The sequence below is a fragment of the Balaenoptera physalus genome, assembly GCF_965194825.1.
Source record: "Balaenoptera physalus genome assembly, chromosome: 14".
Classification (NCBI taxonomy): domain Eukaryota; kingdom Metazoa; phylum Chordata; class Mammalia; order Artiodactyla; family Balaenopteridae; genus Balaenoptera; species Balaenoptera physalus.
In genome coordinates this window covers 28,134,361-28,149,324 of record NC_138893.1, presented here as the reverse complement: position 1 = coordinate 28,149,324, position 14,964 = coordinate 28,134,361, and the positions used below count along the sequence as shown (strand labels likewise).

Below are 14,964 nucleotides of genomic sequence, written 5' to 3'. Positions count from 1 at the left end.
AGAGCATCTCCCTTATTCCTCCCAGCAACCCTATAAGGCAGATGTCACCATGGTTCCCATGAACACAGATGAGGAAACTAAGGCTCAAAGAGGTCAGGACACTTGCCAAGGTCACTCAGCTATCAAGACCCCAGAAAGACTCCATCCAGTGCCCTGGGTCTTGGTCACACCCCCCTTTCATCTACCATCTCTCCTGCCTTGGTTTGGCTGAAATGTGGACGTAGTCCCCCCACCCATGCACAATTTCCTGACGGAAGTTGGCCAAAATGATGTCAGATAGGTCTTAGGAGGCTTGGCTGTAAATATTCCAGATCAACTTGCACTTCATCTTTCACAGACATTCACAGTGCAGTTAATTTGGAGACCTCAGTCACCAGGTGTGATTCTTGACATATCAAAACTCATCTCAGACCTCTGACCTCTTGTGCCTCTTCAGGACCTCACCCCCTGACGGCCAGCCTCCCATTGGCAGGAGCAGGGAGGGGCTGGTGTGGCAAATGGGCAGCACTGATTCCCAAGGGTGGTCGCTCCATCTTTTGCCTCTTGGATTCCCTCCTCCTGCATCTGGACAGAGGCTACCAGCCATCGTTGATGGTTGAGTGGTTGAAGCTTCTAGGAGATTCTAGAAGGATCACCAAGTACACTCTCAGGTCTTGCACATGAGGCAGAGGTTTCTGACCTGGTCATTGGGCGGCAAAGCTAATTGAAATATTTATTGTCCTTTGTGAAATGTCCTTTTCTCAGTCCTGACTCTGGAGGGCTCAGTGCCTTCCCTGCAGCCAGAGCCACCACCATATCCCAGGGAAAATACCACTCGGAGGCCAAGGCTTCAGAAAGAAAAGTGAAACTCAGAAGACTCTGATCTGGCTAAGTCTCTTCAGCTTGGTTTGGAAATAGGTAAATTGTTTTGCACCTTTTGATAATTGTGAGAAGAAAGGGAATGTTTGTGTCACCTTCTGTTTGGTCTCAGTGACTTCTTTATTCCCTGAATAAAGTTATCTTGAAGCCCAAGCACTTAAAACTTGAGTGCTTTTATTTCATACGACCTAAGGGTTCACTTCAACCACTGGAAAACATTCATCAAAGCCCAGAGTGGCATTTCTCAACTCCAGGGGGACATCAAAACCATCTGGGCAGACACACCTACCTCCGGCCATGATGAAGCAACCGGACAAAAGCTATGAAGCAATTGTTTCCAGACACTGGGCACAAGAAATGCGGGGCTATGAGGGGTAACCAGAGAGGTGAGCCCTACAATTGTCCCCACCTAGAAGCAGTTTCCAGGCTGTGTATTGGGAAGGGGACGCTCGAGAGACCATGGGGTCTCACTGAGTGGATGGGGCAGGGGTGAGGAGTCAGAGGCTGAGGTAGCTAGAATTTGTGCAGCCAAATACCAAGGAACAGCAAGGAAAGAGAGTTTCTAGCAACCTGCCAGGGGGCCCACCAGTCTTTGGCCGAATACTCACTTGCACATGCTTAAGGGAAAACTGCCTGAAACCAGGAAAAGAACTGCCAGACAGCAGTAAGCTGGACACTTCCAGGACCTCACGCAGAGCTGGGAACAGTTTGTGTTCCCACTGGCCCTGGTGGAAAGATCTCACATACATGGGACATTAAGTTGAGTTCTCACAGGAATCATGCCTTAATAGTGGGGCTGAACTACGGAAAACAGTGTGGAGGTTCCTCAAAAAACTAAAAATAGAGCTACCATATGATTCGGCAATGCCACTCCTGAGTATGTATCCAGACAAAACTATAATTCGAAAAGATACATGCACCCCTATGTTCACAGCAGCACTATTCACAATAGCCAAGACACGGAAGCAACCTAAACATCCATCGACAGATGAATATATATATGTGGTACATATATACAATGGAATACTCCTCAGCCATAAAAAAGAATGAAATAACGCCATCTGCAGCAACATGGATGGACCTAGAGATTACCATACTAAGTGAAGTAAGTCGGAAAAAGAAATACAAATACCATATGGTATCACTTATACGTGGAATCTAAAATATGACACAAATGAACTTACCTACGAAACAGAAACAGACTCACAGACATAGAGAACAGACTTGTGGTTGCCAAGGGGGAAGGAGGCTGGGGGAGGGATGGAGGAGGAGTTTGGGGTAAGCAGATGCAAACTATTATATGTAGAATGGATAAACAACAAGGTCCTACTGTAGAGCACAGGCACCTGTACTCAATATTCTTTGATAAACCACGATGGAAAAGAATATGAAAAAGGATGTATATATATGTATAACTGAATCACTTTTTTGTACAGCAGAAATTAACACAACATTGTAAATCAACTATACTTGAATAAAATAAATTTTAAAAATTAGTGGGCCTGAATTAGCCTGAGATCAGGGTTCCTCAGCCTCCACACTGTGGACATTTCAGGCTGAGCAGTTCTTTGTTCTGGGCACAGGGGACTGTCCTGGGCACTGCAGGATAATTAGCAGCACCCCTGGCCTCTACCCCGTAGGGACCAGTAGCATCTTTCCTGAGTTGTCACGACCAAACATGTCTGCAGACATTACCAAATATCCTCTGGGGTGTGGGTGGAGGGCAAAATCACCCATGATTGAGAAGCACTGCCCTTGACTAAAATCTGCCAAGAAGTAAGGCTCAAAAGGATCAAAGTGTTTTCAAGGAATGTAACCTCATGCCAGAACAAAGTTCAATGCTCTTTAAAGGAATACAGCAAAATCAAACACCCACTCTGGGTCACAAGAGCCTTGTCTGGGCCACAGGCATATGTAGTTTGTAAAGGTCACCATGAGAAAACAACCCAAATATCCACCGGCAGATGAACGGATAAAGAGAATGTAATATATACATACTGGAATATTATTCAGCCTTAAAAAAGAAAGAAACCCTACCATTTGTGACAACATGAATGAAACTAGAGGACATTATGCTAAGTGAAATTAACCAGTTACAGAAGGACAAATGGCATGATCTGTCCTGCATGACTCCACTGATATGAAGTATAACAACTAAGCAAATTCATCGAAGCAGAAGATAAAATGGTGGTTGCAGGGGCTGGGGGAGGGGGAGGGGGAGGGTGGAGTTGCTACTCGATGGGTATAAGTCTTCAGTTATGCAAGAGGAATAAGCCCTAGAGCTTTCCTATACCACATAGAGCCTATGCTTAACAATGTGGTACTGTTACTTCAAAATATGTTAAGAAGACAGATCTCATGGTAAGTGTTTTTACCACCAAAAAACAAACAAAAAAGCAACATGCAAAAGAACACAAGGAAATTTTTAGCAGTGATGGATATGGTTAGTACCTTGATTGTGGTGATGGTACTATGGGTGCGTGCATATGTCTAAACTCCTCAGAGGGGAGACATTATCAAAAAGATAGATAAATATAAAAAAACAAAAGTTTACCATGATTCTTCTATTCAGCCAGAATTGAGAACCACAGCCAAGTCCAAAAAAACAAAAAGGATGAGTAGGAAGGGGAGATGGAAATGATAGAGGTTTGGGGAAATGTTGGGAAGCATGGCTAAATGGTGATCACCAAATACAGAAACTTTCCCTGGTCCATCTAATGATTAAATGTATTAGAAACTGTCATCTACATGAAGACAGATGGGTGAGACTCGGCTGGCGTGCCCCAGCCCACGCCTATCATCAGAATGGTCTCCTCGATCAATTAACAGATGCCAACTCACATTCCAACTCTGGGAGATGTGAGCACATCTCTGAATTCTACGTGGCTTCCCTTCTAACATCAGGGAAACTGTCCACGTCCTGCTTCATAGGGAATCTCAGAAGGTGGCCATGCTTGCAATGTTGACAGCGACCAGAACTCAAATAAAAATCCATCTCCTTGCCCAGTTATGGTTATTTTGACGTCCGAAATTTATCAGGTATGTCTGCAGGAGGAGAAAGGCTCTGAACATACTGTGTTTTGAATAGTTTGGGGCATTTTGGAGTCAGTAGGGATCAAGGCTTTGCAAACATGAAGAGCAGGACCTTTAGCCCCCTCACCACCACCTGCTTCCAATCCTCACTGCCTTTCAGATGTGACAGTACATCTGCTTGTCATCCCTACTACAAGGCAGTTTAAGCAAGGGAACGAGTGTGGCTGGACCATCCCTGGGCCAGAGTTAGGTCTGTCCCAGATGAGAGGCAGCACCTCCAAGCATTAACACAGCTGAGGACTAAGGTCACAGTTTTAGAAAAATGCCAGCCTTAGACTTTAAACTCAACTCAAATACGTCTGTATGTCTTCCTGAGGAGGACTTGAAATCCATAAGGTTTTTACAGAAACAAAATCTCCCAAACTCACTCTTCCTGGAGAACCAGCCAGTTTCTTTAATGGAGCACCTTTGTGCATTGAGAGTTCATCCAAGTGACCTTGCTCATTTTTTGCCCCATCAGGTACTTTATGGTTAAAGCCCTGGCAGATTAACCAATGGCCTTGGAGCCTTCGAGAGAGAAGGGGTCACTGGGCCAAGTCTAACAGGACCCAGAGGCTGTTAATTGGGCTCTCGTCAGTTCAGCTCGGAAACTGAGCAAGGAAGCTGTCTTCTTGCTGGGTTTCCTAACCTAAATGGCTGACCTGCCCCAGTGGGAATAACACGAAGAATAGTTCAGTGGACGTGGAGTATTTTAAAGTGAAATGTTTTTGCTACTAAAAGAACAGAGCTCGGAATTCAGAGGGATCAGAGGCACAGATCCTATCTGAGTTTTCAAACTTGGCCTGCCCTTGAGTGGAGGAAGCAGGCCCTGCCTGGACCGCCTTTCAAAGCACAGACATAGTGAGGACTGTGCAGCTGACCAGCCTGATTGCTGTGGGTCTCAGACTCACTTGAACGTAAGACTTTAGACTCCAGGTTACACTCAAGCAGCAGGCACACAGCCTCAACTGTTGGCTGTATTTGGCAATGTGGCTTGGGGGGGAGTTGAGTCACACAAAAAAACGCTGTAGCTGCAACTGTCAGTATAATAGATGTTTTTTACAATCTCCTACAAAGATGCACTTTTCCACACTGTTACCTTCAATGTTGCTATAGGAATAAACAAAGCTTTATGCATACCAATAAAAAAAAAGGAAAAAAGGAACACAAGAGCTGCTCTTTGCCACTGAGGGTTTAAAATGGAGCCATGAACACTTTTTTAAAAATGCAAGCTGATATAATTCAACAAGTTTTTGTCTCTCTCTGGAGGACTGAAAAATAACCTCAGTGAAAATGATACAATGATAAAATTCTGTCCCCATCTGATTAATTCCTTGTGAATAATAACATCTCTGGTTTCCTTCAATTATATTCTAATTGCACACCTCTTGCTCTGGTTGATTGGGCAATGAACCAATGAACAACTATTACTGAATTTAATTAACACCATTATTTCCGTGGCCTTTATATCTCTGTGGTGAACGTGGAAATTCACAATCCCAGGGCTGGCACTGGGAGAAGCCAGCCTTGAACCCTGCAGAACAGGTTCTGACATTGCTCTGGAATAAGGAAGCCCAGTGTGGGGAACGAAAGACCTGGAGTTTTTGCCAGCATTCATGGGAAGCCTTTCCTAATAACAGCCATCAGTATTCAGAAAGGTTGCCTTTCCATAAAACATTAGCAATTTGCATGTTACATTTATCAAAAGGGATGGGTAAGTGAGCTATATGGGAATCAATTACAATGTCATTCATAATTTAGTCCATGTACTATAAAGCACTGATCAGATTTCATGTGTGTTTACCTTCTGAAGGATAACTGCCTGTGGCTTATTCTAGTTACAGAATACAAATATGTTTCAGAGTAATGTGTTTATCTCACTTTGACATTCTAAATCTCCCAAGTTCTCCTTTTTCTCCCACAAAAAGTCATTTCTGCTTGAAAGTAAGAGCTCACCCTCAAAAAAATAAAAGCCCATTCTTACTGGTATAACTTAAATCATTCTACTTTAACTTCATCAAGGCAAGGCATAGATATTCTCCTGCAAAACCCATCAGGAAACAAACAGGAATTGTTTTTAAAAATAGATGATTGCAAATTTACAGAGCTAAGAATATTTAACTCCCAGAAATGTACCACAGTTTCTAAAGGTGGATACAAATTATCCAACTGTTTGGCACACTATTAAATGTTGTAGATGCAGACATGTGTCACGTGTAAATTAGTTATCCACTATGCTCCCGCCCCCACATATTTCAAAACCTGAAGTAAATTAAGAGATGAGAAAGTCTTTTCCAAATACCTCAGGAAAAACTACAAACCGACGATTTATCAGACCAGATGGAACATCTGACCTGTCTGTTTGATAAGCAACACTCCATTTCTCTGAACGACGTGTGTGCCCAAATTCAACCTTACCTCGTATCTGCTGGCTGTCTGCTCAGCTGTCTTCAGGCCTTGATACATATGGATGATACAAACTTTGGCTCTTCTCTGGGAGGGAAACCAGTTCCTCTTCACGAAATCCATGACCATCACATGGTTTTTCAACTCTGTACTAAACGTTTTGATCTGAAAAGTCCGGTGGACGGCTGTTTCCGCGTGGCGGGCGGCATACCCCTTCTGATGAGTTTTTGTAGAAATTCCAGACTGCTGCATGATACGCGGAATCCTGTGACTTCAGCGAGCGCGCCTGGCAAACACAATTTTCTTTGTTTAATCCAGGTATCGAGTGCAGCAGGAGGCACTTGGGAAGTGCCTGGGCTCGACCTCTCCCGGAGTTTTCCAGCTCCAGACCTAGTTGTTCTCAAACCCCAGCTGCAAAGAATATAGGATTTGCACGTGGGAACCTCGAGGGTGACCTTTATGGGCTCTAAAAATACTCCTTGTTGCTGTCTGCCCGTCTCCAGCACTTCCACCTGTGTTCTCAGGTCGCTCAAAATCTTCTCTGGTTTCAAAGACACATTTCTCTTTCCCGCTGCATTCAAGTTCTGAACACAGGATCCACCTGGTTACCGCGAGGTCCAATATGTTTTTCAGTCTCCAGCCCCTCGAATCCAAATAAATTATTCACGGGGCGCTGTACAAAGGAACCAGAGGTGATAATTGCCGCTTTTTAGAATTCCTGCTTTTTCTTGCCAGGACTGAAAGGAACAAAAACAGACTGCTACTGACACAAAGGGTGACCTCAGCCCTGGAGAAGATAAGAAACACATTCAAGTGAAAAAGAGAAGTCGAGCACAGAGGCAGTGATGGGTACAAGCTGGCATCAGAGACACAGAGCTCGGGTAGGATGTCCTGGTTGCCACTTGGGGGAGTGCCCTGGCTTAGCTGAGGGCTCTGGTCCCCAGACAACCCTGGGAATCCCCTCCCCACCCAGAGCCTCAGTTTCCCCATGAGGAAACTTGGAATAATAATGCCTGCCGCTCACAGGGTCGTGAGGAGGATCAGGTGAGCAAATAGCATGTAATAGAGCCACATAAGGCATCATTTCCAAAGAACAGTTGCATTTCTTCTGCCCAAATTACGCTGCACACAATTCTCCTCATAGGGAAGAACAAATCCGCCTCTGTATCAGCTCTGTTTCTTTTACTTTAACCTTTGTATTCTATTGCTTTTGCTACAAGTTAAGAATGTTGCCTATAGCCTGAAATATACAGAGAGCCCATTCTCAAGGCTCTGACCTTTATGGGTGTAACACTTTTCCATTCATATAGAGATAAAAAGTTGCAGAACAGAGACTAACGTTTGTGTTGGAGGTTTATAGGAACATTGTGACCAGACCTCCAGGGACAGCTGTAAGAACAAAGGATTCCGACACCAAGAAATCTGCACCAACCAACCACACCCGCTCCCCTTCTAGTATAAAAGAAGCCTGAATTCTACCTTGGGGAAGGTGGTTCTTCGGAATAAAGTCGCTATTTCTTGCTGAAACAACTCGTCTCTCAATTTATCAGCCTGTCCTGCAGCAAGCAGTACGAGCTTGGACTCAGTAACATCCTCTCTACATATAGAATATACAGCAAGTCCCCTACATACGAACCTTCAAGTTGCGAACTTTCAAAAATGCAAACGTGCGTTCGCATGTCCAATCACGTAAGTTAGTTCACGTGCCTGGCGTGCATTGTCACGTGCATGCATCCTCAACAAGTGGTTGTGCTTTTGTGTACTTTACTGTACAGTACTGTGTAGAGTCCAATAGTACAGTATCTTTATTTCAAGCTTAGGATGTCCGGAAGCAAGCGTAAAAGCAGCAAGGATGTAGCTGGTACTTTACTGTGCTTTTCAAGGTACTGTACTGTAAGATTAAAATTTTTTTTTTATTTTTTGTGTTTGTTTTTTATGTATTATTCGTGTGAAAAGTATTATAAACCTATTATAATACAGTACTATATAGACGATTGTGTTAGTTGGGTACCTAGGCTAACTTTGTTGGACTTAACGAACAAAATTGGATTTAGGAATGTGCTCTACGGAACGGAACTCATTCATATGTAGGGAACTTGCTATAGTGGAGATTTAAAGGATGCTGAAAATTATTGGATTCTGAATTTCAAATCATTCAGAAATGCAGATGCATGATATACGCCTTTTCACTTCATTTCATGTTTTGGTGCTATTTCTGTTAACGCAGTCATTGGGAAGTGGGAATCACAAGCCTTGGATCAGGGGCCTGGGCCAGGAGAGGGCAGGTGACAAGCACCTGGGGTTTGCTCTGAGCCCACACACAGACCTCTCTTCTGCAGGCAGCCTCCTGTCAGCCTTTGGCAAATATGCGCCTTGAAGAGTTCTCCCTCTCCACACGGAAAGCCATGGGGTAGACCGAATGAAGACATGATTCCAAATGACTTTCCTGAAAACAGAGCAGCAGTCCGTGGCCCAGAACCGAACCCTTCCTGCACCAGGCGGGAGCTCAGCAGATCACACGCGGCGGTGCTAGGACTTGGAGGGTGGAATGTTAAACTTGCCCCTTTGGAGGCAATGGGAATGTTGAAGCCGAGAACGAAAACAGAGTAGGAGATAGAAAAGACTTCAGAGGTAACTGAGGCCAACGTTCTCATTTGAGTGTTAAGACAACAGACCCCGAGAGATTAAATGCCAACCCAAGACCACACAGTGGAATTCCCTATTCCTTAAACACAATACTGTCCGGTTCTGCCTGTGGTTCTCCCAAGGAGGTCAATGAGAAGGTCAAGACCAACTGATGGCAGTCATGGTTCCCATGGAAACACAGCACAACCAAGACTGATGCCCAGGAGGCATGCTGGACACGCCCCAGGGAGCGGCATGGGGGCGCCATCTTAGATTTGGAAGCTCCCAGAAAAAGACAGGGAAGAAATTCAAGCAATAAAGAAATTAAAATTAAACAGGGACAGCAAAGGAAGAGGGCACCACTTGGCTCTCTGGGGGCTGTGAAGGCCATTCCTGAGACCCCACAGTGACCATTTGAACCAGCTTTTGCTGGTACCTATCTGTTCCCAACCAGGAGCTCCTGCAAACCTGGTTAAAAAAAGAAAGAAAAAAAAGGCCAAGTCTTTCCTGTCACCACAGCACACCAAAGGACCCCGGGCAACATAGAGGCCAGTGCACTGCCCATCCGACTGCTTTGACTAGCAATGAGAGGTTTGCTGAGGGGTGCCGGCCGCTGGTGAGAGCCGCCCGTCATAGGCCGTGCCAGCCAGCAGTGGCTCCGGAGGTTCCTAAGATCGTCAAGGCTGACTTTCTCTTCCCTTGACCACAGACGGGGCTGGGCTTTAACCAGCCTTTGCAGCCACCAGAGAAAGCAGTCACGTTGTTACCAAATACAAGTCCGTGTGTCCGATGCATAGTGAGGCCAAAGGATACCAACGCGTCGGAGTCTGGAGCAGAGAAAGTTTTGTCGCAGGGCCCCAGAAGGAGACGGGTGGCTCATGCCTTTAAAACCCGGAGCTCCTGGAAAGCTTTCAGCAAAGTCCTTTTAGAGGAGAGGCGAGGGAGGGGCGTGGTGAGTTGCAGACTTCTCCTGTCAGATCCTTTGCTCTTGAGGTCAGGTCACGGTCAGGTCAGGATGTTCCTGTAAATCTCCACCAAAACAAATGTGATTCTCTGTTCTGACAAGAGAGGGAAGGTCCCAAGGCTCGACTTTCACACTCTGAGGTCCAGGCCTGGCTAAGAGGAAGGGGTGCCTACGGGGGCCGGATCCCCCCCCACCGGGGGCGCTCGTCCCGCACCCAGCCTGGCTCCTCCCGCCAATGCCCAGGCCCGGCTGAAGAGGCCGCTCCCAGCTGGCGGCGCCCTCAGGGCCAGGTCCCCAGACCCTGCCCAGCCATCATCACCGAGGCAGCCAGGAGCCCAGGTCCCCGCCGGCCCGCAGGCTCCTCAGGCCGCCCAAACAGGGGGCCGGGCGCCAGGAACCACGACCCGGGGAGACCACGGCCGCCCCATGAGGTCGCGGAGGCGGGGATGGGGGGAGTTTCGCGGCCGCCCCAAGGGCTGGGCCCGGCCCCCTGCCCCCTGCCGGTCCCCAGGCCCCCAGCTCACCCGCCAGCCCGAGGCCGGAGGGCCTGGAGGGCCCCGGGGAGAAGGCCGCCCCCACCTCTTACCTCACTCTCTGCCGCGAAGACCACGCCCACTGACCCACCCTGATGGCGTAGCGCGACCTCTGACCCCCGCGCTCTGGTCCCACCCTCACGGTCTCCAGGTAACAGCTGAGCGCTGCCAGCTGTGCGCCTGCTCCGCCCAGTACGATCCCCTCGCTATTCTCCGTGACGCCTCAAGTTTGAGGAGAACACGTGGGTATGTTTTGGATAGAGAGGTTAATCGGAAACCCGGCAGAGGAACTGGGTTCTAGGCGGCCTCGGTGTCAGTGTGACCTGCAGCAGGTCTCGGGAGTTCTTGGTCAATAAGACTGGTTGGAAACCTCAGGACTGTCGGACTTGATCCCTCATCATAGGAAGAGGACAGAGGCCCACAGGGGGCGACGCTTGGTGGAGAGTCAGCGGGCTGGAAAGGGCACAGTCAGGGGATGGGGCCCCAAACTCAGTAGCATGTGATGACTTACAGACAAGCCCCTCCCCTGCGCTTCAGTTCAGTTATCAACAAGCCCCTGGCGGCTCTGACACCCCTGAATGTAAGGGTGGGTCAGTCCAGGCCGTGCGTGGACATAGCAGAGAGCGGCTTCCCACCCAGGGCCGTCCCCCTCCCCAGGGGAGGCAGCAGGCCCCCTGCAGAGAAAGCCTCCTCCTGTCTGGGCCGCTGAGGAGGGGGCTCAGGTCCTTCCAACCAGCCCTGGAACCAGCACTCTCACTCCCAGCGGGGCCACCATCTCCACAGCCCCATCACTGCCCCATCGGGAAGCACAGTCTCCGAGTCAGAAGACTCAGCTCTCTCTGGGGCTCCCAGCACTGGCCCTGCAACCTCGGGTGAACTGCAAACCACCGTTGCCTCGGTCTCCCCATATGTTTCACAGGGTCACGAAAGTGCCTTCCTCCTTGGGCTTCTGCGGAGATGGAGGGCTGGCACGTGTAAAGGGCTTGGGGCAGCCTGGCACTGGGTGTGTGCTCTACAGACCCCAGCTGTAGTCGCCCTCAAAAGGCAAAGATTTTCAAAGTGGTAAATTGCCAGACGTATTATTTGAATAATAAGTAAGGAAGATTGTTAAGGAGAAACGGACTGAACGGGACGTCATAAGAGCCCAATTCTAGGACTCCCTCCACCATGCAGTGGTGACCGGAACCAGGGCAGGACAGCCTTCACTTCCCCAAATGCAAAACAGAGATAGCCTCCCTGCCGAGCAGTTTGGTGTGAACATTGTGTCAGGTAGTCAGTGTATGTGAAACTTTGGGACTGACATATACACACCACTATATTTAAAATAGATAACCAACCAGGACCTACTGTATAGCACAGGGAACTCTGCTCAGTATTCTGTAATGACCTATATGGGAAAAGAATTTGGAAAAGAATGGATGCATGTATATGTATACCTGAATCAATTTACTGTGCACCTGAATAAATAAACTATATATTTAGAAAATTATACTTTCTCTTAGTGTCTTTCTACTACTTTCTCCTTTGGCTTAAACTATTTGAGTTTCTGTCACTTGCAACCAACAGAGTTTGGGCTAGTCCTTGAAAATCCATTATTTTATTAAACAAACACACGTGACGTGCTTCTCAGTGCTGGGCGCTGTACAGGCAGCAGAGACACGCAGATGAAAGGGACACTGTGCCTCCACAAAGAGTTCACCGCCCAGCAGTGGGACAGACGCCTGACAAGCAGGTCCCCAGAGCACAGGGAGTGCTTCCAATGAGGGAGGTTTGCATCGGCTGATGGAGACCCTGAGAAACCCTCAAGGAAGAAAGGACATTGCAGTCTTGAAGGATGCCTGATGGGCTGCCAAACCCCCATGGCTGAACTTGCATGGACAAAAGTGAACCGTAGGCCTTCACTTTTCACTTTCTGTGCATACATTTTGCCATAAAGTGTCACAGCCAAGAAGGGGAGGCCTTAACTGAAGCCATATTTACTGCAAATAATCATCACTCTTTCTGGAAAACAACTACCTGAATCTTTTGCTGTTTTTTTCTTAAACCAAATACTCAGTCATCTATAAAAGTTAGATCCCTGACCTTATTAATGTCCTGCAGAAGATCCTACTTAATTTTCCCCAAACTGGTCCCTGAGGTAACTAACTAAAGCTGTACCGTTGTTAGCAATTGCAATTCAGTGACACCAAATCAACATAAATAAGCCTTGAATGTATTTAGTGTTGAAATATATGTGAAATTAATCTCTTCTTTCTCCCTTGCCCCTGATACAGCATGTAGGGTTGTATAAGATATCCAATGAAGTATTTAAATAATGAATTATTCAAAAAGAAAAGGAACTACAGGTACCTGATGCCAGGAATTTATGCCTATGAATTCTTAATCTCTTCTCCAATAAGATTAGCATTTACGACTATGAAAGACATCCTAATTATGCAGTTTCAGAGCTGATTTTCTGCAGGGCCTGTGCAGAAGTAAAAGCATTAGGCAACAATAAAAACAGATGACTATGAATTTCTGAATTCATAATTTGATTTCCCTTTTGGGGGAAATGACATTTTTATTTACGGGTGCTTCACTCATCAGGTGGGAGCTGAAGTTTTCTCTCAGGCACAGTGCTTGCTGTGAGAGCATCTAAACAATCATCCTTTTAAAACAGATGTGTGAAATTCACAAGGGCTGCGGTAGAAATGATGCAATGTATCTCTCCTCCTCTTAATCCCTACCCGCTGGGGTTCTAAAACAAAACAAAAGAATTGAGAATAATATTGCTGATTATGGGATCCTGCACCTTTTAACGGTAGGAAGAGAATGCAAGTTTGCTTGACGAACCCCATTCCCTTGCAAGTCATTCAGCTGTGCTGGGTTTTAGCATGAATTCATGGAAAAGGGGTGATTGTTTCAGTGATCAGTTACAGGTTCTCAATAGTTATTTGTTCAATGGATGAATAAAATGAAAAGGTATCAACTATCTTTTCTTGTATGGTATACTTTTTCTCCCATGGCTGGCCTTACATGCACAGAAGTCAACGGAAGGCCTTCACTTTTCACTTTCCATGCACACATTTTGTCATAAGGCATCAGATCCTGTTTAATTTCCCCAAACTGGTCCCTGGGGTTACTAACTAAAACTGTATACTTTTTTCTCTTCTGTAAATGGAAAAAACTTTTTTTCCGCTTCACTATACAATGTTTGGAAACTACAATAATTTGATGTTTCTCCTAATTTTTCAAGAGGAAGTGGCAAAACCAAGGAGAAAACTGCAGCAGTGGCACCAACCACATTGCCATATTCATCCACAAGATTCATTTTCTCCCCCTTTGCAGGCCTTCAAAAAGCATTTACTTTGCACCCGCTGGGTGTTCAGCTCTGGGCTAACTACTCCAATTCCCCGTTCAAAGCCACTTCTAATACTGGTAAAAACCAAAGCAACCCACAACAAGGGAGAGATCACACAGCCCTCCTTCAAACTCATTGGGAGGAATGAGTTATTTGAAGACAACAAATGGTATCTTCATATTTTCTCTCCAATGTCTGAATAGATTTTGAATAAAGAAAACCTATGACTTTGTTAGAAACTATGTTTGATTTTTAAGTATATATTTTGGCAAGCATGAGGGGCTGGTGAAGATTGTGGTCGAAACTTTAAGGAAATATATAAATCAATTTGGTATTTACATCCTCGGTCGATTTTACCGAAAAGGAAAACCTTTAGTGTCAGCCACTTGTCACTGTCGTGCCACGAGAAACAGATGCCAGGCCGGGCTGTGGGCAATGAACAATGTGGCGGGGGGAGGAGGGGGCGTTATGGCCTTGCCCCGAGAGAGGACTCCACTCTGCCCAGATTTCCTTCTCACAGATACATTGACTGTCACTCTTTGCCATGTTTCCTTGCTTGTATGAATTAATGAGTGTGTTGAACAAATTCCTGAAATCCAGTATTTATCAGGAAAACACCCAAGCCCCAGGGGAAACCACAGGCCTAGCACCAGCCGATAGTGTGGCCACTGCCAACCTCTGGGACCTCCAACCCTGACCCATGGGGACAGCAGGTGGGCATCTGCTTGGGGGGCAACCAGACCCCGCCCTCAGTGCAGAGTGGCAGGCACCTGTGTGGGTGAGGCCTCATCCCAGGCCACAGCTGACACTTACTGACAGAGAATGGCCTTCCACATGCACCCACTGGCAGTCAGGCCCCTGTCCTGTCCTGGTCAGAGGATGGGCTTTCCTTGAGCCCCCAGAGGATCCCCTTACTGGGTACCAAAGTGGTAACTCCAAGGTTCTCTCCCACTTTATGGAGGAAACACAGGTGGCCAATTGGGTCCTCCTCACACAGTAAGACCAGCAACCAGTGTGGGCAGTTTCCTGGTTTCCCAAACATCATAAAAAGCAGTTCCATGTAATGACTGTTTTTGCACGCGCACACACACACACACACAAACACACACACATCCACAGAAGATGTGTAATACTCTGTGTGCGTTTTCTAAAAATAAAATAGGCCT

At 46.6% G+C, this 14,964-nt stretch overlaps 1 protein-coding gene across 4 annotated transcripts in view; it reads right to left on the bottom strand.

The window, feature by feature from the left end:
- The window catches only part of LOC309642141 ((E2-independent) E3 ubiquitin-conjugating enzyme FATS), a 383,737-nt gene that overhangs the window by 229,000 nt on the left and 139,773 nt on the right, over window positions 1-14,964 (bottom strand). For 3 of the 4 annotated variants that reach the window (XM_082423193.1, XM_082423191.1, XM_082423190.1), the window contains exon 1: window positions 6,349-10,017. The exons of the other annotated variant lie outside the window; for it this stretch is intronic. In XM_082423193.1, the coding sequence (XP_082279319.1) occupies window positions 6,349-6,588 (240 nt within the window). In that variant the 5' untranslated portion in view covers window positions 6,589-10,017. Of the gene's footprint in view, window positions 1-6,348; window positions 10,018-14,964 lie in introns of those variants that run through there. 4 annotated transcript variants of the gene reach the window in all.